At 44.5% G+C, this 25791-nt stretch overlaps 1 protein-coding gene and 1 long non-coding RNA gene across 4 annotated transcripts in view; one reads left to right on the top strand and one right to left on the bottom strand.

The window, feature by feature from the left end:
- The window catches only part of LOC125323645, a 175559-nt gene that overhangs the window by 28009 nt on the left and 121759 nt on the right, over positions 1–25791 (top strand). The gene's annotated exons all lie outside the window — the stretch shown is intronic.
- The window catches only part of PLCB1 (phospholipase C beta 1), a 341635-nt gene continuing 326849 nt past the window's right edge, over positions 11006–25791 (bottom strand). The window contains exon 32 of one of the 2 annotated variants that reach the window (XM_048298797.1): positions 11006–14420. In XM_048298797.1, coding sequence (XP_048154754.1) covers positions 14190–14420 — 231 coding nt within the window. In that variant the 3' untranslated portion in view covers positions 11006–14189. The remainder of the gene's footprint in view (positions 14421–25791) is intronic. The other variant, XM_048298798.1, reaches the window with a different exon arrangement.

Consider the following 25791-nt stretch of genomic DNA (forward strand, 5'->3'; position numbering starts at 1 on the left):
GCTTGCTGTGCATGTCCATGCCCGGATTTCAGTGAGGGATTTTGGGAATGCAGGTGCATTTCTTGGTTTAATGAACTGTGAGATCCTGTACAGGCCAAGGCTCATCCCATATGAAAACACAGCAGCCCTCGGAAGAGATGGACCTCTGGAGTCACCTCTGCAATAGCAAATAGAGTTGTGCACTCAGCCCAGCACAAGCTGCAGTAGGGCGGCCCTGCTGGGACCCCAGCCACGTGTTCCCACTGCTCTGCTCCTTCAGGAGCCTGCAGCATCACCTCGAGGGCTTGGGCACCAGAAGAGGTCTTTGCTCTGCATACCTGTGGGTGCTAGGAATGCACCTTCCTAATCCTACAACACACCAGGAGCAGATACACCCAGCCACTCCATCACCAAAAATTCAGTATAAAGTTTCTTCTTTTTTTTCTTCTAACCACACACAGTACTTTGTAGCAACACCATCTGATAACCCAGCACAAACAATCCTGCTCATTTGTGTTGCCTCGTTGGCGTTCTCCATAGAGACACACGCACAAGTTTTCTCTTTATGTGCCACTCCTCCCACCTTGGGGAAGGAAATTAGAAGTGCTGATGGAGGAGCTCCAGTCACGTTTCCTTCCAACTTCTGGTGGCATTAGCTCAACAGTGACAGTTTGCAAGGCAAAACAAATGGCTTGTGAAGTGTGTGTGTGTTATGGAGCCCTACCCAGAAGAAATTCCTGTCAAGTATTCCAGAAATTCACTGAGACTCTGGTATGTTTTTGTGTGACAAGAGGTATGCTGCAAAGTTTAGCTTTCACTCTCGTTACTGCAAATTATTCTCCCAGCTGAAGTGCCTTTTCTCTTAGGCAGTACACTGCAAATTGGTGCTGTGCTCTCAATCAGCATCACCCTTCTGTCAAGGGAATGCCTTCAAGGGCTTCACTGCACCTGGCACTTCTTGTTGAGGAGCCCTTGCAGCAAAAGGGAAAGTTTTCAGCCTGAGGAGCAACACCCAAGTACTGCTGGCAGGAGACATCCTCACCGGCAGCCTCGAGGAGCTGTGACTACCACACAGACTGACATACCCGCTCTCTTTCTTCCTTTTACAAACCAGTGATACCATTAAACACTTGCACAGGAGATCGGATGTAGGAAGTAACATTGCATCTTACTGTAACAACTCTGGATGCCAGCAGAATGTGATTTGAGTTTGAAACAAAACACAGTTTCATTCATTTTTACCCTCATTTATTTAAAAACCACACATTAATGTGGCTGTGTGGTTGCATCCAGGTTGCATATCCAGGAGCTTTCATGATGCCACGGAGGATAAATGACCACTGCAAAACAGCCCAACCTCTCCTTGGGATGGTGACCACACCCTGGCTTTGGAGCTGCCTTTCTGTACCCATCTGGAGCTGATGAGGGTCAATCCTTCCACCCTGTCCCACCTGACTCATTCTCCCCTGCACCAGGTGGCCTCAGGAGCTGCCTGCAGATGTGTGTTGGCTCAATGCCCATTTTTGACTTCCAAGCCCACACTTTGCAGCTGGAGTAGTGGTACTGATACAAGCAGTTGTACTTCAGTGCTTAAACAGCACATTCACAGGGACATTATCACAGGAACAGCCCTTGTCCCTTCCTTGCCTTTTTTGTCCTCTATTTCTAAGGCAGCACTTAGTCCTCTAGGGCCACAGGCTTAGCTGGAGCTTTGTGGGAGGCTCATAGTATATATTAATATTACTGTATTAATATAGTAACAACTACAAATAATGCCTTTTGCTTTCTCCCTTCCCCCTCTCCTGTGTCCTCTGCCATGGGTATCATGGCATTGTTCTGAATCTCTACACAGCACCTCTTGTGTCTGGGAATGGCTACAGGAAAAATCAAGACAAGACAGGTATTTCAGCCATGGAACACCAAGGAGAGTTTCATTTGTCATGAGCTGGAGTAATTAAAAGTAATTTTTGCGTGTTTTGGATGCTGACTTCGGTCAGAGCATGAGCTGTGCAAAATGCTTATTTTTATAGTTTTGACGTAAATCATGGAATGTTTTCTTTCTTAATTTGGAACACTTGCCCCAAATGTTCCAAGTCTCTGTAGATAAGTCCAGGCTCTTTTCTTCCTCACGACATCCATCTATCCATTAAAGTCCCAGGGTTGACTGCTCAAGTCGTTTAGCTGGACTGAACACAGGACCAAAGCATCTTCTAAAAGTGGTAACTTCCAACAGTCTTGATAAACCACTGATTCCAAGAAAGATGCACAGTTTTGCTGTCTAAAATCTGCCTTCTTCTTTTCAGAAGTGCCATGGGTCATTTGCTTAATAAAACAAACCCAGCTTCCTCCCCCAAGCCCAGCACATACACAAAAATAATTTCCATGGTTATATTTTTCTCTGGGGATGTTTAAACTGTCAGCTTTGCTGAGCTACATTCTCCCCTCTCGTTCTTTCTCATGGGGGATGTCCTGTCACGGGGGACTCGGTGCAAAGTCACATTTTGAAATTTTCCAGAGGATTTAATATTAATGCATGTATAAAAGACTTGCAAAATCTTTCCCTTTTGAAATGATCATATTCTATCAATAGTTGCTAGAGCCGGTGTTGTTCAGCTTGGACAAACAGTTCAAAATATAGTCCATGCAAACACTTCTGATCCCAGGGTTACATGGATGTATCATTTTTCGGATCAGTCACTGTCTCAGGGTACGGGCACGGGATCACTGGCTCAACTCACACTGAGATCCATTTGAAATTAACCCATGTTATTGGAATCACTTCATGTTGAACGAGGAGCTCTCTGTTTCCAGTTGTATCTTCTCTCATCCATGGAAAGTCCTACTTGGCCAACAACAATAAACTCTTGGAAATGATCGTGCACACATCTCGAAACCTCTACAAGTGAACGTGGGAAAAGCAGACGTTTTGTTCTAACCTAGGACACTGGCTAAGAGTCAATTCCTGTAATGGATAGCAAAGCACAAATGTGAACCCACAGGGCCTGTCCCATATGGATACACACTCAAGAGTTTCTCACATTTGCAGTCTCAGCTGTCATCCGCTGCAGCCACCCACAGCCGGAAGTAACGGTGCGAGATCACCGCCAACACCCTCACACTGAGACTTGGGCTCAGTGTTTAATATCCATGATAACCCATCAGTTAAAATCTGCTGAAATTCAACTCTCAAAACACTTGAAATGATTAATAATTAAAAGCTGCCTAGATAGGAATGTAACATGCCAAAATGTTGGCTAGCACAGGCAACTTGGCACAACAATTTGCATTACAGCCTTTTCATCAGTTACAATAAATGAGTGTGGGTAGAATCACTACTCCACTATTAAATTAATATGCTTTTTTTTTTTTTTTTTGGCTCACATATGGCAGAAATATCCTTGTGGCACTAAGAAAGGTCTTGGCAGACCTGTGCCTAAAGTGTGTGTTGATGCCTGTGCTTCTTGCCTTACAAGTCTCCTGTAGGGTAAGCAGGGATTTAGCCCGAATCCAGCCACCGTGATCACGAGTACCTGGCTGTCAGTGTGCCTGGATAGGCTCCATCTGCAATCAAAGCCACAGTGGGGCTCCCATAGAAAGCTGCCTGGGAAATGGATGTGTTCTATTGTAAGACGAGTCCCGCTCCCTCTCTAACTGGTGGCAAATTGCAATTTTGCCAGGAAAAGCAGGATCAGGCGCTGTTGGCTGATGCCTGTATTTCTGCTGGTAAGGAATGTTAGCCAGAAAACCCAGAATGGTTGTATAGAAACATCCTCCAACTAGTTTTCCCCCCATTTTATATAAATACTGCATGCTTTAAATCAGTTACCTGTCTTCTACATCTCCCTGTGTTAGTGGTTTTGCAGCCTTCACTGATTTAGGGTTGCTAACTCTGATTTTACTGCAGGTGCTATGATGTTTATTGATTTTTTTTTGGAAGTATCATCTCCTTGGGTCATGTGAAAAGTTTCCATTTCACAGCTCAGGAAGGGCCTCACATCAGGAAGGTGCGTGCATGCAACTGGTAACTGCTGTAAGCACCAGTAATGTTAGTGAGGATAATTCTTATAATTACAAATGAAAATGAGTTTTTTATTTAAATGACACTTTATGAATGTCCCAGTTTAGGTTTTGGGTGGGTGGTAGTACAGAGGAACAAACCAACTAACCAACTCCTGCCCTAGTCGACACCAGTGCTTCATCACCCCGCAGCATACATGCTACACTGATTTACACCATGCTGACAGACTTAGCATCCTTGCAAACCGGTCCCAATTCTGAGGACTGGTATAAGAAACTAATTTGAGTGGCTGATACTGAATTCTGATCCTCCAACACTTGCATTTCTCCAGGCATCCGTACCATCTGCATCCATGATGCTGCTGGGTTGCTGAAAGATGACGTGGTTTGGACCAGATCCTCCTCTTGGCTCGGGGCAAGCACAGCATTATTTTCATTCCACTATCTGACGGAGGCAGATCTGGTGGCAATTTAAGAATCATACATTATCATAGGCTATGAAAAGAATAATTTATGCCCTTGAGCACTTCTCAGATCTTTCAGCAAAATCAGACATCTAAAGGAAAATCTAGTTCTTCGGAGAGCCAGGGATGAGTAATGCACCCAAGAGAAGTTGGGGTTCTGACATGAAGGGATTAGCATGATCCACCAGCATGGCTTCATCATCTGAGACAGACTCAGGTACATCATGTTTCCTTGTTTCATAACAGCCATCTGGATGTGCAAATGGGAAGATGGGAGCTTGTTCCGTGGCTCTGGTTTGTCTTCTCATGGGCCACATGTCACCTTGGCCTTTGCAGAGGGCTGAGCGCTGCCTTTTGTGCTGGGAGCTTGCACCTCTCCTGTTTCTCTCTGAGACACAGTGCCATGGACTGCAACAGGCCTCTGTGCCAGGAGCTCTGAAAGAGGGGAATACTCCAGGAACACCTTACCCAGTGTGATCACAATCATCCAAAATGATTTTGTGCTGGGGTGGAACTGCTGCTCTGTTGGGCATTTGTCAAGCAGTCCCATGTATAAAAAATTCCCAGTGCTCCCCCAGGATCTTGTTGCTTTCATGCAAGGAGTGACTAAGATAGCTTTGCCTCTGTTGGCATTCACCTTCTGCTAGGATAACCTCTCCTCCCCAAAAAGCAACCCCAAAACTGCCTATTAATTGCTACAGCAGTGACAATTCCTACAGGAATGGAGGGATCTATCTGCAGTTCCCTGAGCGTGTGACACTGGGCAGTCACCATCAAATAGTTGACCTAAGGCAAATCCAAGATGATCTCATTTTTAAGAAATAAAATAAATACCCTCTGTCCCTCCCTGCCTTACAGGAACAGTACCACCCTGAATTTGTGTGAATGCAGTGTTTCCGGTTCGTCTCCCTCACTGAACATTTGATCGTTCATTTAAAAGAAAGAAAAAAAACCAAACAGAGCAGAGGGTTCCCTCGTGGAATGTAAGACCTCCAAAGGACTTTTAGCAGCATCTGGAGATATTATTAAGTTTTCAGACTAGGTATGCATAGCACAATAATTAGTTCCCCTGAAGAGACCCCAGTAATTGATGGAATTTTATGACGTCTATTATGAAAGTATGAAATGGCTCTTCATAAAAAACAGTATTGGATTTTTCATTCTTTATTCCACACAGGCTAAAAGTCAATATTAATACCTGGCTAGTGAATTCTGACACTTAAAGAAGTTTGTAGCACAAAGAGGTCACAAAACTGTGTACTAATTGCTGTGGCGCTAACGAGGGGATCGAGAGCACCTTGATATGTGCATTGGATTAGACAGACTGCTCAAGAACTACCCTTTGTATTTCTTTGAGAAATATTGAAGAACTTGCCTTCTGGAACAAAAAGCTCTAAGTGTTATTTTGTAGAGCTGGTTCTTTACTTCTGGCAGTGCTCCAGAGTGCTGAAAAACCAAGTGAACAGGGAAGAAATAGGATGTGCACTGTGCATCGGCATTGCAAACAGAGGAGATCAAACACCAGACAGCTCTCATGCATTTTGGGATGAGCTGAGAAGAGCCACTCAGGCAGAGGGTGTGAGTGGATTCTCTGCCTGTGGGCACAGCAGGACCGGGAACCACTGGATCTGTCTGGTCCTGCCTGACGCTTGTCCTCTGCTGGGGACAGCCAGGCTGCCCCTCGTCCCCTCCAGCCTGGTGTCTGCCGAGGCTGCTGCAGAGCGGCAGCTAGTGCCAGTGGGTGGGAAAGGCTGGGAAAATGAAAGTGCAACACGAGGGGAAGGCAGGAACCTGCTGGAGGAATCAGTTTGTATAGAAACAAACTCCTCATTTCACATGCAGGTCGTGTGCTGGTTTTCATACAACTGTTTTTAAGGCAGTGCTGTGTTCTGACAAACAGGGCTTTGCTGCAGTGATGTCAGTGCTTGCAAGTGATTGGAATATGAATAAAAGAGATCTTTAACTGTATTAACTCTATGAAGCAAGAAAATGATAATTGTGCCAAATTCACCTTAACCCATAGTGAAGCAGGGCCAATTAAAGCCCAAGATTTTTACCACCATCAGGAAATGCCTGTCCCTGTGCCTTGGACCCTGTCTGGCACCACTGGCAGCCCCTGTCCACAGCCAGTCCCGGTATGGGTGTACAGGTGAGGAGCTGCAGCTTTCCTCAAGTAGCTGAGAACAGCAGCATTTCCATGGAGAGACAGATAATTTCCTTCTCAATTGTTACCTTGACACAAGAAAGCTATCACAGCTCCCCAGTCTGTCACTGGTCTGAGGGAACAGGAATTTGTAAAGCCAGATAGGGGTTTTAAATTATGGCAACAGAAAACAGTTGCTTTTTATGGAAAGTGAGAGCGAATGCCCAAAGCTGGATTTCCTCAGGGAAAGCAGAGCAATTATTTTGTTGCTACCAAGGTGATACCAGGGTGTTTTCTTCCTATTTCTAGTCCTCTAATATAATAAAAGGAGCTAATAGCAGCAAGATGTAGGAGACACCCACTGGTGAACGCTCTAATGCACCGAGCTAAATCGGGTCCTGTGCAAGAGGCCACGCAGGGTTTCTCAGCAGTGCAGAGCAGAGGCCTGGGGTGCCACAGCACAGTGGCATTTCATGGCATCACTCCACGTGTGGTACCAGCCAGGTTACACGGGACAGCGTGTGCCACTCTGCACCATCCCCAGCCCTGCCCAGGGGTGCCCAGCCTCACTGCCAGCCCTGCACTTCCACAGGTGCAGGAAAACCCTTCCTAGGGTGCAGGAAAGGACTTCTCTCCCTCCCCTCCTCTCCAGCTGGGCCTGGCAGCTGCCTGCAGGTTTCTCAGCACGGCATGGAAGGCAGCAGTGGCATGAAGGGGCTCTGTGGTCTCTTCCAGCCCATAAATCAGGGCAGCAAACAGCCCTGCTGACAGCCGGGCTGTGGTCTCGGCCTTAACGATCAGAGGGAGCACTCTGCAGCAGCAAAGTGAAAGCAGAGTGTAATATTTATTTACTGAAAGGAATACAGGCTGTTTCCTACTTCTACAAGTCTCTTCTCATCAGGAGAGGCTTTTCACCTAGCTAGAGGAACTGAGCTCTCTCCTGAGATCATTGCATTCTTGGATGGGAGCCGTGGCACACCACAGCCACTGCCTGTTCCTCGCTGGAGCTCTGTCTCCAGCTGTTGCCCCGAGGCTGACAGGCTGCACTCCATGAGTCAGGGATACATCTTACCACAGGCTTTACAGCTTGGGTTTGCTTCCAGCCAGGGAGTTCATCTGCTCTGCTCAGCTGGTGGCGAGCTGCAAGAGCACTTGGGTTGAGTTTATTTATTGCTGAGGGCTCCTGGGATGCCACAGTTTTACTGATTTACACCCTTGGAGAGAGGTGACTCGTTTTCTGGGAGACATCCCATATGGCTGAATCACCATGCTCAGGGTTACTTTACTGACCCTGGCAATTAAGAGGACATTAGAAAGCCTTTCCAAAGGGAATCACAGCCTTGGGTGATCACATGGGAAAGTGCCCTCCTGGGGGGGGAGAAAACCCTCGAAGAAAAGAACGTTATACTAAGAGCAACAGATCTCAAGGCCAGGAGAGGCTGTGAGATCATCTGGTCTGGTCTGTCCATCACAGTCCACTCTGTGGCATCCACACTGACCACTGGGTGTGAGTACCTGGTGTGGCAGCATCCCGTGCAGCACCATCCCCTCTTCCTGTCAGTGCTTACAGTCCATCATCTCTGCTGTGCATATGCAGAAAGGGAGAAAATAAAGAAGATTTTGGTGTGTCTCTAACTCTCTTGCCTCCAGTGTCCATCTGGCAGCTGGTGTTATGCCTTTCCACCTGCCTCTGGTGGTTTTCCTCTGAAACCCAGCTTTCAGCTATTGCTCTGTAGCCCAGGGACTGTACAGGGCCAGTTTTCCTCTGCATTTTCCTGAAAATGTGGTACAAAGCCTGGACGAGGTGTTTCCCAGCTGAAGGCAACTCACCTGCCCTGCTCACAGCCTCTGCCATCCGTGGGTCAGATCAGTGCAGCAACACTTGCCAGCTAAATTTCATCTTTCCCAAGAACAGAGCAAAGTTTGATTCACATCTCTCCCCTCCCTGCTTTTTTTTTTTCTTTTTAAACTATTTGATCCCCCTTACCCAGCCTGTAATCACTTATTTGAACAGGCCAATTATCCCACAGCAGCTCATGACACTAATTACAGTACAGTTCTCAGCGGGGGAAGTCGCCAAGCTCTCCCACTCATTAGCCAGGCTTCCTCCATTGATACAGCAGCAGGCTTTACATTTCTTCTCTTCACATTCATATTCATCTGATTGGCTTCAATTTGTTCTGAATTAGAGCTTGGCTTCCCCAGTGCTACTTAAAGCCTTTCTACCTGGAGGGCAATCCAGCCATAAGGATTAGCACCTCTTGCCACAGTCTTCCCACTGTGTTTTGGAACCCATCATTCCAAAACCCCCAACCTTACAGAATCATATCAATTATATAGTAGTTAATAGATTACCTTCCGTATTTTCTTCTTTACTGTCTGCAGGCTGAACACTTGGATCTTTCATTTCTTCAGTGTTTTTTCCCTCAGATCCTCCTTTTGATCATGCTACCCCCATGGTACTGATCCTGAGGAACCTCTAAACTGTCCCAATGAGAAAAAGTACAATGGAGCTACACTTGGGAAAGCAGCACAAGCCCCAAGCCTTTCCAGCTGTCTGGCAGATACTTTCTCTTTAGAGGGCCCTTTTTAAACCCAGATTGCCTTATTGCAGTTGGCTTCCTTAACTTCACTAGTGACCATCACCTGCTGCCTTTTGCACATGGCTTTGATTTCCTGCATTGGCCCTTTTGCTAAGCAGCTCTTGAAAAAAGAGCCCTTGAAGAGTAAGGGAAGGGCCAGCACTCTGAGGAGGGACCAAGTCTGGTGACGGCCAGGAGATCCTGCTGTGTGGGTTTAGGCTGGGTGATTTGATGTGCAGCTCCTGCACACAGGGCTCTCCAAAATCCAAGGGTATGATGTAGTCCTTGGGGTTTTAAACACCTGCTCACGTCTTTCAAAGGCACGGCTGCTTACCTCAAAATTACTTCCTTGGATTCAAGTGCATGCTCAGGTTTTAGGGGGCCTGGCTGTCCAGCCCTTCAGCCTGCTCACCCACTCCAAACTCTTTCTGCCCCTCTCAGCAATGTTCCCCAGTGCTCATTTCAACATCTCAGTTGGACCTGGTACTCTCCTGGAAGCTGCCCCACAGTGAAGGAAACAGTGTAAGGTCAGGAAGCTGCCGAGTTACTCCTGGCAGAACCTGGCACTAGCACTAGTTCTCAAAGCATAAATTCTGAGGGCAAAATGAAGTCTTCAGCCACTTTCCCCACCTGGCAGTAGCAGGCTTCTGCTGCTGTGGTGGGACTGGTTTTCTTCTGGCCATCACCAGGAGCATTCGCAGAACCCACTTGAAGCTCAACAGCCCACTGGGCTTCTCAAAGCAGCTCAGGTCCCACTACTTGGCCTCTGCAACATCAACCTCCCTGTGCTCGGCCTCCAAACAGCTTTTCCACACATCCCAACCTGTTCCTCTCTCCCAGCCAAGTCAGCCTTCTGTGGCCCAAGTACAAGCACCAAGGTCGCCTGCTCAGCCAGCTGTGAGAATCCTACCTCACTGAGCCCTGCAGGAGCCAAGGGTTGTTTCCCAATCCTTCCCGTGGCGGCTTGGCTTTTCCCTCTGTGCTCACCATCACCATCTCCGCAAACCCACTCTTGATGTCACACCCCATTGCTCCTCTTTGGGGAAGGAAATGTATCAATTTTTTTTTATTCCCCCCACTTCTCCATTTCCATCCCAGTCTTACTGCAGTCTGTCAGACTCATGGCTCTGCTTTCAGCCCTGTTCCTCCCTTCCTTGCCCGCCCTCATCCCGTGTGTCAGACCCCGTTTCCCTTCTAGTGGGTGATTTGACTCCAGCTGCTTTGGAGACTATTTATTTTAACAGGTATATCCCTCAGTACAGTGGATTAATATACCTGCTTATCTCTTCTCCCAGAGATAATTTTGTACATTGTAAATTCAATAGGGGAAGGGAAGTCAAAAGCCAAAGGAATAGGTTTATTTTTCAGTGCTCTCTGTGGAAGGCCCTGCAAAGGTACATTTCACAGCACATATATAATTGAACAGATGATGAGTGAAGCAGCTGGGGCAGTGGAACAGAAGTCAAGGTGCTGTAATTTGTCGAGGCAGTTTACTGGTATGGCTGGAAATCACTTCCCAGCTCTTCTGCAAAAGCCTTCCTGTAAACCAACACATTTTCTTACCAGTTCGTTGGCTCCTGCACGCTGCTTTTTGTTTCCCATTGTTTCAGAGCACCAGCAAATGCACATTGTGCCTCTGGGAGGGGCAGGGGCTGGAAGCACAGGCATGTGCCATTTCTTGTTCTTGGTGTGAACACAAAAGCCTGCAGGGAAATTTCCCTGCCTTCTCCCGGCACTGCCCCTCCCGTCAGCGAAGGGGTCAGGGTAAGGTCTCCCGAGTCAACTGAGGTTTTCGAGTCAATGAACAGAGAAAACTGGTCTTGTGTTAAGAAATTTTTATTTGTCCTTTGGATCTGTAATGTAAGCACATAAAATTACAAGTGGAAGAAACATCATGCCACAAAATTGCATAGAATTTTTACAAAAATGTGAATTATGCCTCTGAAACAATCATAGATTGAGGAACCGAAAAAATATGTACATGTTAACTGGAATATTTCATCCTTTACTCTGAAAGCAAATCATCAAGGACTAATCAATCACAGACACTATTAATACAATGTACAAGAGCAACACTGATTTCAAAGAAAGGCAAGCAATGATGTCCCTTTAGTTATCTGTCAGTGAATGTTTAGCTAATACATGAGCATTAATTAACATAATTATGAACATGTTAAATCTAAAATGTCTGGCCTTCATTAGAATTTTTAAAATTCTGCTTATACTGCCAAAACCAAGCTATTTTCAGTAGTGTAAAGATATCTGAAGTGCACAACCTAGTTTAATATAGACAGCTCTATTCTATACAGCAGAAAGTCCACAATACAGCATTTCCACACATTCAACACGGAACAAGGCAAATACATAAAAGGCACAAGACTTGCACATCATAAAGACCCTTTTTTCATTATCTTACTCTAGTTCAAGTAATATCAATATTAAATGATAACGGTTTCACTGAAATAGTTTGAACGATGCAAGATGTACAGGGTTACACACTACCTTACACCTGCAGAAAGTGGCACTGTACAGATATAAAAAAATGTGAGGACAGGAAATGGTCAAATACAAACGTACTGTAAAATGACTACAGCTGATAGTATATTTAACCCAACCAGTATATTTATTTCTTATTAAATATAAATAAAAGGTTAATTAGTATTTATTTGCCCAAGTTTCTTTGAAGACTGTGGCGAAGTCCTGGCTCCCCTGAAGTCCACAGGAACGTCGCACTGAGATTCAGAGGAGCCACGATTTTACCAAAAAGACTGCACTGTACAACGGTTTCTGTAATGCAATAGTTTCAGTTTTAGCATGAACACTGCTATCAGTTTATTCCCGTAATAATTTAGACAATACGTCATTTTAACTTTATAAAATGCAGCATTAAATCTCGACTCTACATTTTCAATGAGTGATTAAGATTGATTTCAAAGTGCAAAACTAGGATTAGCAGAGGAGTCACCTTTCCTAGCGTTAAGATGAAAGTCAGATTTTTGAATTTCATGTGCACTGATTTCATCATCATAAACTAGAACAGTTTAATTCAAAATATGATCTCCAAACAGTGTGCAATTTTTCTTTCTTTCTGCTCTAAGTTTAAAAAGGAAACATCAAAATACTGCTTGTTTTCCAAGATTTGAACTTATATATATATACACCATTATTTAACTGAAAACTTAACCTTGGTTTGTATTTTATTGCTTAAATTTAAATAAAATAAGTTACTTTAAGTACTAAAATCCTGAGGGAATGGAAGTAAGGTAACTGTTAACGATGTGTTAAGATGCCTCCCTCTTAACTGATTGCTTTCTCCGATTGCTGTTTAATGCTAAGTAAGGCCCCGATCTTGCAAATGTGAATGTGAATGTTACTCCCAGCCCAGCTCCTGAGCCCAGCGGTGCAGGAAAACACAACTTTGCAGGATCAAGTGTCTTGAGGCCAATCTGGGGCTCCTGAGCTGGTCTCTCCTTTGCCCTAAGGCACCTCCACCAACGGCCGAGGGAAGGATCGTGCACTGGCCCCAGTACGAATCCGAATCTGAGATGTTTCATAACTCCTATTTCTGTTGGGATGGGAATCCAGAGAACAGCATGTCTTTACCTTTTCAAATATCCTGACTTTCACAACGTCTCTCTGTCGTCTGATAGAAATTTCTCAGAATGTGCTGTTACTTCTCTCATGCATATCATACAGTACACTAACTTTGATTGTTCTTACTTTAACAAGTCAGTTAAACAGATTCATACACATTTTTAAATAACAGTGGTCAGGTTTTTATACTTCGCTTTTAAATTTTAGACCTTAGTAAAACTGAACATCAGTCTTAACAATAATGGAAGATTCTGTTAGATTTCAAATACTGTAGTCCTAAGCATTTTATAATCCTATCAAATTCAGTAAGATTAAAATATGATACTTAAAATCAATACTTTCGAGTCTGCAAAATATATATCAAATTTATATTCTAAAACTACTTTGATTTACAACACTAACACCACAAAAAGAATTCTATGATTCCATGATTATTCTATAGCAGTAAAACCCAGATGTTAGCTCTCGGAAAGATTCTCTCTACTCACGGATCCCTGAAACATTCCATTTGGCCAAGAGACCACATCAACTTCAAATAGAAGCATGCTGTGTGTGTATATGGACAGATGTGTGTGCACATATAGCTATATATATATATACAAACATATATGCACTCACACGGCGTAACAGACACAGACGTACACAGACACCGACAACCTCCACGCGGATTCTTCGCTCCGTTTTCCTCTCGTCCCCACAGTTCCAAGAAGTTTCAGCAGCAAATATATGTCTCTCCATGTGATAAACATAATTTCAAGACAGCAAGCCACCAGTGCTTGCGGAGCTAAAAAGGATCCAATGTTTCAGTGCAAATGTAAAAGGATGGTACAGCTGTCAAGGTGCAGTTATAAAGAAGGAAACAAAATATGAGTAAGTACTGTGGTAATATTCGCCAGGATCTCTATAAGTTTGGAGCACTTTGCACTGGCACTCCAAAAGGGAATCTGCACACATTTGTCTCTGTACAATACACTGGTCTTCATTAAACATTCTTAACAGTGAACATGGCCAGAAAATTACCCATTGTAAATTGGCAAAAAAAAAAACCAAACCAAACCAAACCAAAAAAAAACCCAAAACAAAACAAAACAAAACAAAACAAAAAAAAACCAAAAAAAAAAAAAAAAAAAAAACAAAAAACCCAAAAAAAGAAAAATAAAGAGAAGAGGGAGGGTAAGGTATTAATTTTCCCATTACAACTGCACTAAGCTTTAGAATAATAATCAGATGAAGAATGAGAATGAAGACCTTTGCAGAATACTTTTTATAAAATGCTCCTTTGGGGAAATGTGCACTTGAATGCAGATTCCTCCTGCCTCCCGAAGTGCTCCGGTGGCAGCTGACCCCGGGAGAGCAGAGATGGGCAGTTGGGAATGGTGCGCCCTGGCGCACTGATTGTTTCTTGGGCAGTTAAAAAGTAGTATCAAACACTTTTTCTTGATTATCTTCTTCCAATTCCTCTTCACTTTGTGGAGGTTTATGATTTGATTTTCCACTGTCAGATGCCAGGGAAGAGGGGGCAGAACTGTGGTCTCCATCTTCACTGATTTTCCCTTTCATGGCTTCCTGTACGAACTCCAGAATTTCCAAAGGCAGTCTTTTGAATTTGTCTTGATATTCCTGATCAAGTTCCACCTGCAACTACAACAAAAGAGACAAAGCTGTCTTCAGGTGTATCTAATGTGACCAGCGCTACAGGATGGGGAAAGTACCACACCAGGCAGGAGGGGAATCACAAGGCATTTCTGCACAATTCAAGAATGTATTCCCTTCTTTCCCATATTGGCACCACGCATCCAAAGTGCCTATTAATTTCCATGCAGTCATTGCAAAGCTGAAGGAACGTGCAGTCATAAGGCTGGTTTTGGGTACCATCCTTGGGTACCCAAATCCTTCGGATACATGTGGATTTTACCGTACTGGTGTCCATACTCCCACTGGCTTTGACAAGACCCCATTCAGGTGTAGTATGGATCACGGATAAGCCTTTGAAAGAGCAAGGCCTTCACTGAGCTTCAGGTAGTTAATCACACATCAAACACACCACAAACATTGCTCTGAGAACAATAAAACAACTTTTGCCAGATTTCTTGGGTTGAAGAAACCATTAGGAAAAAGTCAGTTGTCAAAGGGAGTCAGAGAGGGAGGGAAAACAAGTTAAATTGCATTTCTTAGGGCTAGATCATGGAAAGTTACATTATCGGATTAATGCAGAACGTGTCTTGGACATTACTGGGGAAAAAGTGTCATATCATCAACAGGATGCAAAAGGCATGCAGAAAGAAATCTGGCTATCAGTCTTCAGGAAGCAGTGGGTCCTTTCCCAGTATTTATTTGTACAGCCTTTGTTTTTAGTGCCCATATTAGGATCTGCATGATCCATTATTTAAAAAACATTAATGTGTATGAAAGTTTCAACTGAAGACAAAGCCAATTTTTTCATCATGACCAGTATGAGGGCAGCAGGAGGCAAAAAGGGTGAGTTCCAAAGCCAGACCCACTCCGTCTGTCCGTTCATCCATCCATCTACCCACCTTCTTAAAAAGAGGGAGTCAGGTTCTGCTAACTGTAGCTGCAGCAGTTTTGCAATAGTTTCTTAGGCAGTTGTGTTCTCAGCTATGTATTTTTCCAGGATTTCCAGGATAAAGGTGCTAGGAATTCTGATCCTTCAGCTCTAGGCCTGAGTCTATCCTATGCAGTTTCAGGTCTCCTTCACCCCACTGCAACAGCTCTCAACAGGCAACACAAATTCTCACTTGCACATTAGGTCCTATCCTAGTCTTACCATCCTTGACCTGTCCACACACACCATGTGACTTTATCAGTACCCCTCCCTCTGAGCCCTGCCAATCCCATTCCCCATGCTTCTGTCCTGGTTTTCATCCTGCATCTCTGACTTTATTTTTGTGAGGCCTCTTCTCCTTTCTCCTGATGTGCAAATCAATGTCCTTAGCTCACCCGGTCTAGTTCTACATTCCTTAATTAGACAAATTCTGCAGCTTTTCTTCCTCAAGATCTAAGATCTGTCTTTTTCCTTTTGGCTTCCCTGCTAAAGCTCTTTTCCTGCCTTCTTTCTGGCAGTTTTCCTGATGTCCTGGCCTTGGTTTTCTACCTCAGATAAAAACCAGGTCTGAGGCACAAATGGTTCCACTAAAACACACCCTGCCTCTAAATCTGTATTTCTATCAACTAGAAATACATCACTGTCACTGTGGTAGTTAATCATTATCATAACACCCTTCTTCTTTTCCTGAACCCCTTTGAGTCCTGGCTTTATGTCTAGACACAAATTTCTAAAGGGATCCTCCTTTTGTCTCCATTTTGCAAACACTTCCACAAGTACAGGCATCATCAGAGGAACAGTGCCATAGGGTGGCTGGTGGAGGAAACTGAAAAATGATGCTGATCATCCCTCACTGCCCTGCTCACCACAGCCCCAGGACTCCATTCCTGCTGCCCAGGGAGCTCCTCACTCCTGAGAGATCACATCCGCACTGGCTGGAGTGTCGGCAGCACGGCACTCACATAGGTCATACTGCAAACCCAAAGATTCAATTCTAGGCAACAGGTCTTCCTTCATGGTGCAGTCGTGCTTGGGGTTACAGTTCATGGCTAAATACCTGCACTGCTTAAAAAACAGCAGTGTCCAAGCCAGAGATGAGCTGCTGCATTTCCCCCACCTTGTTGTAGTACATGGCATTACTGAATTTGTGAATTTTAGACACCTCAGGTATAGAAGAAGCTGTGTAATGTAAGTGAGGAAAAAGTCTCATGGCTCTCAACTTCCTTCAGAATCTCGATTTGCTTAATTAGGTTTAAGAGCAAAAGAAATACTTGAAATCCCTCAGAAACTGAACGTTATCTGAACCCAGTGCAACCATAAGCATGTTGTTAGATAACAATTGTGTCTAATACTCTCCTCCTAAAGTGCCTCCAGTGGCTAATCCCCCCTAAGTCGAGCATTTTATAGAAATGACATGAATCTGGAGCTACCTTTCTGTCTCCACAGTCAGTCTATATAGATATCTAATCATGAGAAGGTTGAAGTTAGTTGAGCAGGAGCAGACAGCAGACAAGGAGGGTTGATTAAAACTGCATCAGTGTGTAAAAATTAGTTTTCGATTCCAAAGGCACTGTCAGTTCTTCCCCTTGCTCAGCGTCTGACAAGCCCCTCAGATCCCATCCATTCCCTGACCCCCAAGCTACCACACAAGGTTAAAGAAACAGGTTGACTGCTTAAAACCAGCTGGCCTAAAAAATCCAGCTGTTTTTCTTTTAAAAGCCTCAGTATCCTATTTATTCTGTGGCTTTACAGGGACATTACAGTTCATGGCAGTGAATGGAAAGCTGCCCTCCCAGCAGCAGCAGTAGCCACACACATCTCTCATGTGGCTTGCTGATGGCAAGACAAGGTGCCACATTAGTGTGAAAGTAAAAACCTCTCTGCCCAACCAGCTCCTCACCAGACTCCACCCCAGGGTGGCCTTCCCACTCAGTTTCCTGTCCTCTTGGGTTGCTTCCCATCACAAGTCCACCTACTCCAATTCCTCTGCTCTCTAGCTACTCAAGGTGACCTACACTTGCTGTTAGGATTTTGGAGTCACACAAGGGGGGGGAATGAGACCGATGATTAGACAGGCAGATTGTTATCTGGACCACTGTCCTCATTAATATGTAACAGCCTTCTCCCTTCTGTTATCTCACTACCTGCCCTCTTATGGATCCTCTGTCCTCTCTCTAACCCACAGCAAAAACAACATGAATGTCACCTCCATGTAGCTTTAGTGTCCCACAGTTGGACACTATTTCTTGTTCAGATAGATCTCACCCCCATGTACTTTAGTGACAGGCAGTGAGTTAATACTTTAAAATTTAGAGCCATCATTAGGTGTTTGCAGTGGGGTCCTTGGGGACAGATGAATGTGTCAGTCACTCTTGATGGCTGTGGCCAGAAGCTCTTGAATGTGTGCTTCCATCTACCTGCCCTGTAATTTTTTACCTGACAGCACAAGTTAAAAAATGCCAGCTGATGCTCACAGCACCTTTGCACAAAAACTGCCCTGGACAAACACCACCATCTGCACCTCGAGTACAGCCAACACAGCCCTGAGCCGAGGGGCAGGACATGAGCAGGGCTTTACAAGTGAGCAGGGCTCCTGGTGGCCAGCCAGCTGCCCAGCTCATGGACTCACGTTCCCTCCCAATTCAAAGGGCTCTTCAGCATCCTCAGCTACAGCCACTTTCCAAAAAGGGTCATCAGTCAGAGAAAGGCCTTGCAGTCCTTCCTTGGAATGTGGGAGGGGAAAATTATTATGGTTGTTCAGCTTAAAGCAAAGAAAACACACTCAGAAAAGAAAACAGATGGTATTATTAAAACTGTTTACATTTATATTTATACCTAGCTGTTATTATTAGAACTACCAAATGAACAGCATGAATAGCACTAAAAGCAGACTGTGATCAATAAAGGATTACAGCAGCAGAGGTTGTGGGTTTAGACACTCCTGACCAAGCCCCTGTAAACTCTCGCATGCTTACAATGTGATCCAATGCACTTCTGTTTCTACCAAGAACCGAAATAAAGCGGTCACGTGGCAAACGCGGCGTGCTGCCAGCACAAGCGACCAGGAGGGCTTCAAGGCAAGAGGTGGACACCCCGCTGGCCCACACAGCCCCGCCTCCCCCTCACTCCTCCCCGCACTCCGGCAGCCCAAGGGAAAGGGAAACTGGGGGGAAACACGTCCAGCCCGTCTCCCTTCCTGCAACACCTTTGAAGTCCTTACTGTGAGCGCTGCTGTTCCTTCCCGTTGTACCCTGAGAGTGGCCTTTTGGAAGTCACCAATCCAAGGCCTTTCCAAACAGTTCTCCCTCTCTTCCGTCCCCACACAGCTTGGGACACCGCATGCTTGGCCTGTGGCCTCGTAGCATCCTTCTCCTGCTGTAACATCTTATCTGATGCAAAACCAACCCACTCCCACCCGCACTGGGATTCATTCCAGCTCACATGGGTTTTTAAAAATATATTTGCAACTCAAAAATAATGTAAGGGTCACTACTTAAAAAGCATCCCGAGAATTAATCTTCAGCCAAAGATGTTTTGAGAAAGTTATATACGAAATACAACTGGTTACACATTTTGGTGAAAAAAACCCACCAAAATACAGTTTTGTTGAATCAAAAACATTAATTATGGCCCTCTTTGTTCTGATGAAGTTCTCCCACTGCAAAAATTTGATATGACTCCAAATCAGTCACTTTTTTAAGTCTCAGATTTTTCCATTCTGCTGGGAGTTTTTCTCTAAGGGCAGCTTTTTGAGTTTTTTGTTTCTGTTATATCTCCTTTTAAATTTATCTTATTTTGTTTTCCTGATCACTTTCTTTCCCTGAATGATGCAGTGAATTATGAATGGAAAATTATCAAATATCCTGGCTTAACAATTTAGGTAAAAATAGACTCTGAGGACTAAATAGTTCAGTATCTCCAACAATCTCTGACATTTCCAACAGCAAACTCTTTATTCTCAAGCTTTTTGCACTATTTTTGAGTTAAGATTTCAAATGTGAGACATTTTAAAGTTGTGCTATTTCCCCTTGGGGCAGAGCGCAGCAGAATATATAAAAAATTACTCTTTTTGGTATTTGATTGTTGCATTTATTCACCAGTTGAAATGTGATACTCGTTTGTATCTATAATTGCTCTGGCACTACCCACATGCAGGATATTATTTAATTCCACATAGACAGTGCCTGTTCTTTTTGTTTTCCTGATGAGAAACTCAACTGCATTCATTTCCTCTGTGCAATTTCAGCAGAATGTATTTTGACAAGAGGCAGTAACTGGTCACTACACCATTTGTAACAAAAGGGGGGCTGCGACCTCTCCAGGGAATTTCTGTTTAGCAAAGCTCCCGTTTTCCTTATCACGTGTCATTGGAAATGTTTATTTTGTTAACACCAGCAACACTGATATTTTCAGTGGGCAGTGAATCCACATTGCAAAAGCAACACTGGGCTGGGATTGGGGCCCCTTTCTCACTCCTCCCCTCCTTCTCTAAATCTAGTAAAGCTACAAATACTTATTTTTCTTCCTGCAAATATTTGACCCATGTGCCTAAAGATAATTTTAAATAGAGGATTTGGGGCTTTTAAGCCTGCATCAGACAACAAATATGCATAATGTCAGCGACCTCAATTTAGCTTCCAAAATAGCACATAGAGGACTCCCAGATTAAGGGTACAGAGTAAAAAGGCTGCTGTTCTTCTGCTTTTCATTTTCAGAGCTTACTTAATTAGAAAGCCATTCTGGAGGGATACAGCATTACAAGACATATGAGTAGCAAGAACTGTTAAAAGCAGATGGAGGCTCAGTAACAGGGAGAGTGAAATTGAGGAACAGAGCTCAGGGATCAAGTGATTTATAGGCAGCAATTTTTGTTTAATTGGAAACAGTAGGAGTTCCTTATTAAGGACCATGTTATTCCCTCCACTAAGCAGATTTGTGCTGGGAAGGCAAAGGAGTAACCACTGCTCAGATGTCCTCATGCCTCAAGGCCACAGTTCCTCTGCAGCACTTGGCTGGAGACGGGGACTTCAGGAGAGAATGTGGGGCTTGAGGGGACCCAGGACTCCCCTGCAGGACCTTGCCACAACTGGCATGCCCATCTCTGCCCTCTGTCAGAATGGCCCTAAGACAGCAGCTGGGAACAGCAGGTCCTCGGGAGGCTGTTTGCCCAGGCCTGGGAAAGGAGTTAATTCTGCATGTGCTGAGGGCACCTAAATGCTCCTTTTTTCTCCCAGTGACATCAAGCAAGTGCATAAAGGAACCTGCCACCATGTTAACATTTGGGCTTAACAAAGCTTTGGGACAACATTGCTAACCCTGTATTCAGGCAGACAAGGTTTTATCTCAGGAGATGTGGGAGTGCGGAATCATTAAGGAGAGCCTAAGGGCACTTAGTATCTGAGGTGGCATGAGGAACAGCACGGCACCAGGTAAACAACAGCAGGAAATGTCTTCATGCTGACTGGAAAGCTCCGGTTAATGACTCCTGTCCTCAGACAAGGACATCTCTGCATTTTCCAACAATGGTTACTTTCCAGACCATGAGAGGCACCAGGCACACCAATTCCCAGATTCCTTCTCTGCCTCCCCACCTGAAGGTGATGCTCCCCTAGCCCTTCCCACAAGGTCGAACCCATCAGGCCGATCTCTCCGCCCCACAAAGTCTCCGTGCTGTTTTCCTGAGACCAGGGATGCTGGCTCAGCCATGGTTTTGACTGATCTGCTTTTGCCCCTCTGCCTTCCCATGCCAACAGGCTGCACAGTCCAGACACTCTCCTTGGAAAAAATCACCAGCAATCACCTGAAGTGCATCACAAGCCACGGAGTGGATAACACATCCTGTGTTATCTCCCCTTGTATAGACACTCCCCCTCCCACTGCCTCCCTTATCTGCCATGTTTCAGCTCAGTGTCTCTTCCTATTAAAGCAAAGGTGATTTGCTCTGCCTCCCCGAGGGTACAACAAGTCCCCACATAAATGAGTCCCTTTAATATCTGCTGTCTCAAGGCACTAGACTGTAACCTTGGGGCCTCCATCAATCTGTGTCTCCGCCTTTATTAACTGCAACCTCAATTAAACCAATGGGACCGCGAGGAAACCTGGGACCCGGGCTCCTGGATTTTAACACTCTCATAAGGCAACTCATATCTACCTTCTGTATAGAAAACCAACATTTGTTCCAATAACTGATTCAAAATAAATGTTTGGGTGGTGAGATGCCCATCAGTGCTGCCCAGGTTATACACATATACACCTGTTCAGTATATCTGCTGAAACCTTCTGGGTTAGAGAAGGTCCTTACAGCAAAAGCCTAAACCGGTGATCTTTTCCTTCTGGCAATTGTATTATTAGCAGCAATTTCAGATCTCTTGCAATTTCTTTAAAGAAATTCTGAATTCTGTGGGAGGATTTTCTTCACAGTAACTCTTGTTTCCCGTTTCTTCAAAAGTACGGTAGTTTATTCTCATGCAAAGCCCTGCTCTGTGCCTTGTAAGCTGCATACTTGGAATTACTCCTTGTTCTGATGATTATTTCATGAAACAGTTTGCTTTTTTGGATAAAATGCTTTCTTAAGCTGTCAAGTGGCTCTTAGGTGATTCCATAAATGTGTGACCTGTGCACCTCATGATGCATATGAATAAAAATAATTTGAGCTAGAATGAACAGGAAAAAAATCCCCTTTCTATGGGCGTTTTAAGGCTAGATTCTGAGATTCTGTTCTTTTTCATCATCACTAGAGTAAGTTATCTTCACTGTAAGCAAAGGAGAATCTCCTCAGTTTCAATGCAGTAAATCCAGAGAAATTCCCCTGAAGTCTCATCTATCGGCAGATACTGCCCTTAGTTTATTGGGGTGGATCCAGGGTAAATAGCTGGAGTGACAGAGCTCAAAGAGAGCTTCTTAACTGGTCCTTTCCTAAAGTGCTGACCATATTTTGGATACTGCGAAACAAACAAACAACAAAAAAAATCAGTGCAGCCATTACTGTCTAACAAGTGATTTTTTTCCACTTCCACGATGCCTCCAAGGCAGCCTGTAAACAGGCAGCTGACTGTCCAACAGCACAGGCCTTCCAAGAGTAGCAGTACTGTAATTCTCATCTCAAGAGGTCATGACAGTCCCTTGGAAACTCATTTCAAATGACATCTTGAGGTTACAACAGCAACAATATATTCCAGAAATATTTCAAACCCCGTATGGATCAGAGAACGCAGGACTCGGAGCTGTGCAGCACCACGGCAGCAGAGCAGGATGTCCCCAACGGGCCATGGAATCTGCAGGCCCACTTAATATATATTGTGTTTTGCCTGAAAGTGGTGTTGTCCCTCAAAGTGAGAGATTCTGGTTATTTTTGAAAGAGGAGAGACAAGAAAAGAAAGTTTCAAGTGCTTAAGGCCTCCTGTGTGAGGGCTCAGGAGCTGCTGAAGTACAGATCTGAAAAAGAAGGTGGTGGAACCCCCAGCACAGCTTTTGGATCCTCACCTAAACTGAACTCTGGGTTCAGTTTAACAAAGCACTGTCCAGTCTCTCATATCCACCTTGCTAATAGATAATTACAGCGTTGCCTGTGTCTGACTCTTGGCAGGACATCTCTAACAGGTCCCATCATTATCTAAGAAAATTCCCTCTGAGCACAGAGATTTCTCCTCCAGTACGACAATGAAAAGGAAGTAAATAATCTATTTCTCTGTCTCTCTCCAGGGGCATCACTGTGCTCCTCAAAGGAAAAGGAACAGTTCACCCTGTGATTAAGTCTGGCACCTCCTTTCACTGCCATACCCTGCTCTGCCCTTCCTGCTCGGCCCCGATTCTCGAGCCTGTTTCGAGTAATAAGAGCTCCAAACACACACTGAGGGCTGTGCATCTTGAGACAGCACCTTTCTTAAGATACACACTCACTGTAATTCACTGATAATTGTCAGGGAGCTGCACGGAGGTTTAGAAGCAAGCCATCATTAGCTCAGAAATAATCACACTGATAAAGCCTCTGCTGCAACTCTGAAGTTTACCTTGCAGTGACTGTAGCTCTCCATGCGAGAGAGCCTCTGCAGGATGGAGCCTCACTGAAAAGTCTGCTTGGAAAATTACTGAGCAGCCAGTCCTTCTCCTAATATCCTGTTAAAAATGAATGTTTTTAGACTAGAAAGCAAGCGCACTCTGAATAAAGATCAAAGCCTTAGAAGTTTCTTTGAAAATCTTTTCAAGTAGTTGCAGTTCTGTAATCCCTTGTAACAACGAAGGCTATTCCAAAATATTTCCTAACTCATTAACAACATGAACCTGGCTTCCTCTTCACTATTTGCAGGGACTTCTGCATTGACTCTCCCCAAATAATGAGCCACTTTAGTGACTGACCCATTATTTTTTAACATACCAGGCTAATGAAAAAAATCCATTCAGAACCTGGCAGACGTTTAACAGCAGAGACAGAGCCGCTATCCCTCATTTTCCATCTTCCAGAAATGATGGCTTAGTATTTTGGCCTTTGTACTTCCAAGTGTCAGGGAAGTTTTGAGGCTGAGTTTAACAATGACAAAAAGCTGGGACCCAATTCAAACTTACGTGCTGATGTATATGTTCATTATTATCTAATGACCATCAAATGGAGATGTATCATTGCTGCTGGGGACTCTGAGTCTGGTAAGTTCATGGCTGCTCTCTGTTTATATACTGTGATTATCTTCCTATCCCTCTACTTCCACCATGACTTCATCCATATATCCACACTTCTCATTGTTTCATGCTGTATTACACAACACACTTGGTTTTTTTTACTTGAGAAGCGAAGTTAGTGTAGAATTTTAACTGCAACTATTACAAACTTTAGAGCTTAACGTAAGAGTGACTCTGCCCAGAGGTTCAACCTAATTAAAAACAGCCTGAAGGTTTTTACTTCCTGATACTACAATGAGCTTTAAAGGAGAAAACCCTCCTCTTGTTGTCTGCACTGCTGTTACTGGATTAGGCAGTACTATGCAATGGGAGGTTAATGGAGCCATCCTCATGATGAAGTTCAAGGGATTAATATTTCAGTTCAGTTGTTTTCATTTAAACATTTTCTCCAAAGTTCATATTAATGCTGACTGCTGCAAACTTAGGCAACTCTCTAATTACCCATCAAGTTTAAATGACCCATGCAGAAAACTTTATTTCAGTGATGTTCAGCAAGCATCCCACAATGCAAAAATTGACATATAAGGTAATTTCATCAAGCCAGACCAACAGGACAAAGCCCATCCCACTGCTGCCCAGAGCAGCTTGAACTCATGCCTGGTAAAGCACATACCCAAAGTTCACTTCAGTCTACAGCACAGTGACTAGCTTTAATGGGGTTTGGACCTACAGTTTGGATCTACAACCACACAAGTACAGATGCAAACTGACCAGATCAAGTGAAGGAACTGCTGGCACAAAAGGGCATGAAGGGCTTGCTCCTCACCCAGCAGAGATCTGGGAATAAACTGTCTCAGAATAAGTGGTGCAGAAGTTGTGTTTCAGTGGCTCAGGGTTTTCACCTGAAAATCACTCTCTTTTTCAATTTAAGCAAACTGCAAGGCACGAAGGAGTCTAGGAAAAGGGACCACGTTGCTGCTTAAAATCCAAGCCTGCTCCAACAGACAAGAGGTAACAACTTCACACAGAGAAGGGCAGATGTCTTTCTCACATCCAGACCTTGCTCTCTTTGTGTACAGCCTGATCTGGGTTTCTGTCCAGCACCTGAGCTCCACGAGGAAAGGAAACTGCTGAGGGTGTTTTTCCCTCCTAATGCTTATTCTGGGTGAGGAACTGCCACCCTGCTCATGCTGCAGCCCAAGCAGCCTCACACCCTCTTCTCTGGTGTGGTGGGATATGTTCAGTGAGCCACTGTGACAGAAAATGTGTGTCACAGTGCCTGTGTGTCTGTGCCATGGAACACTTTCCATCTTGCCAAGCAGCCGGACATCTGAAAGTCCTCTTGAACATATCTCTTAAAGATACTGCCATTGACTTCTGTGGCCAGACCTTGCTGTTGCCAGGAAAAGGGATACACTAATTCCCTAGAAGCCAGCAGAGACAGGAGGGTAAGGGACACCACAACTTAAAGCTACCTAGAGAATGCGTTCCTCTGGTGCCTCCTGTCCCCACCGAGCTCATGCATGAGAAGGTCACACTGGGGCCTCCCCCACGCCTCAAGCCCACTACAAGGAACCATGAGCTTTTCCACTGTGAGCTGGATCTGGTCCCTGGCTTCTCTCCTCCTGAAGTTAATACAGTTCATCGAAGTTTAGTTCATCAGAGGGTCAAGCCTGAACTGAGATGAATCTCATGGAACTTCACTAAGCCCTTTGCTTTTTTTTCCACTGAGAGGCATGCCATCAAAATGTCTATCATGATCCCCCATGAGCTCCACTTTGTTTTTAATCTGATTTCATTTATGGGTATCACTATCAGTAGCTTCTCTCTTGGAAA

Source organism: Corvus hawaiiensis, chromosome 3, assembly GCF_020740725.1.
Source record: "Corvus hawaiiensis isolate bCorHaw1 chromosome 3, bCorHaw1.pri.cur, whole genome shotgun sequence".
Lineage (NCBI taxonomy): Eukaryota > Metazoa > Chordata > Aves > Passeriformes > Corvidae > Corvus > Corvus hawaiiensis.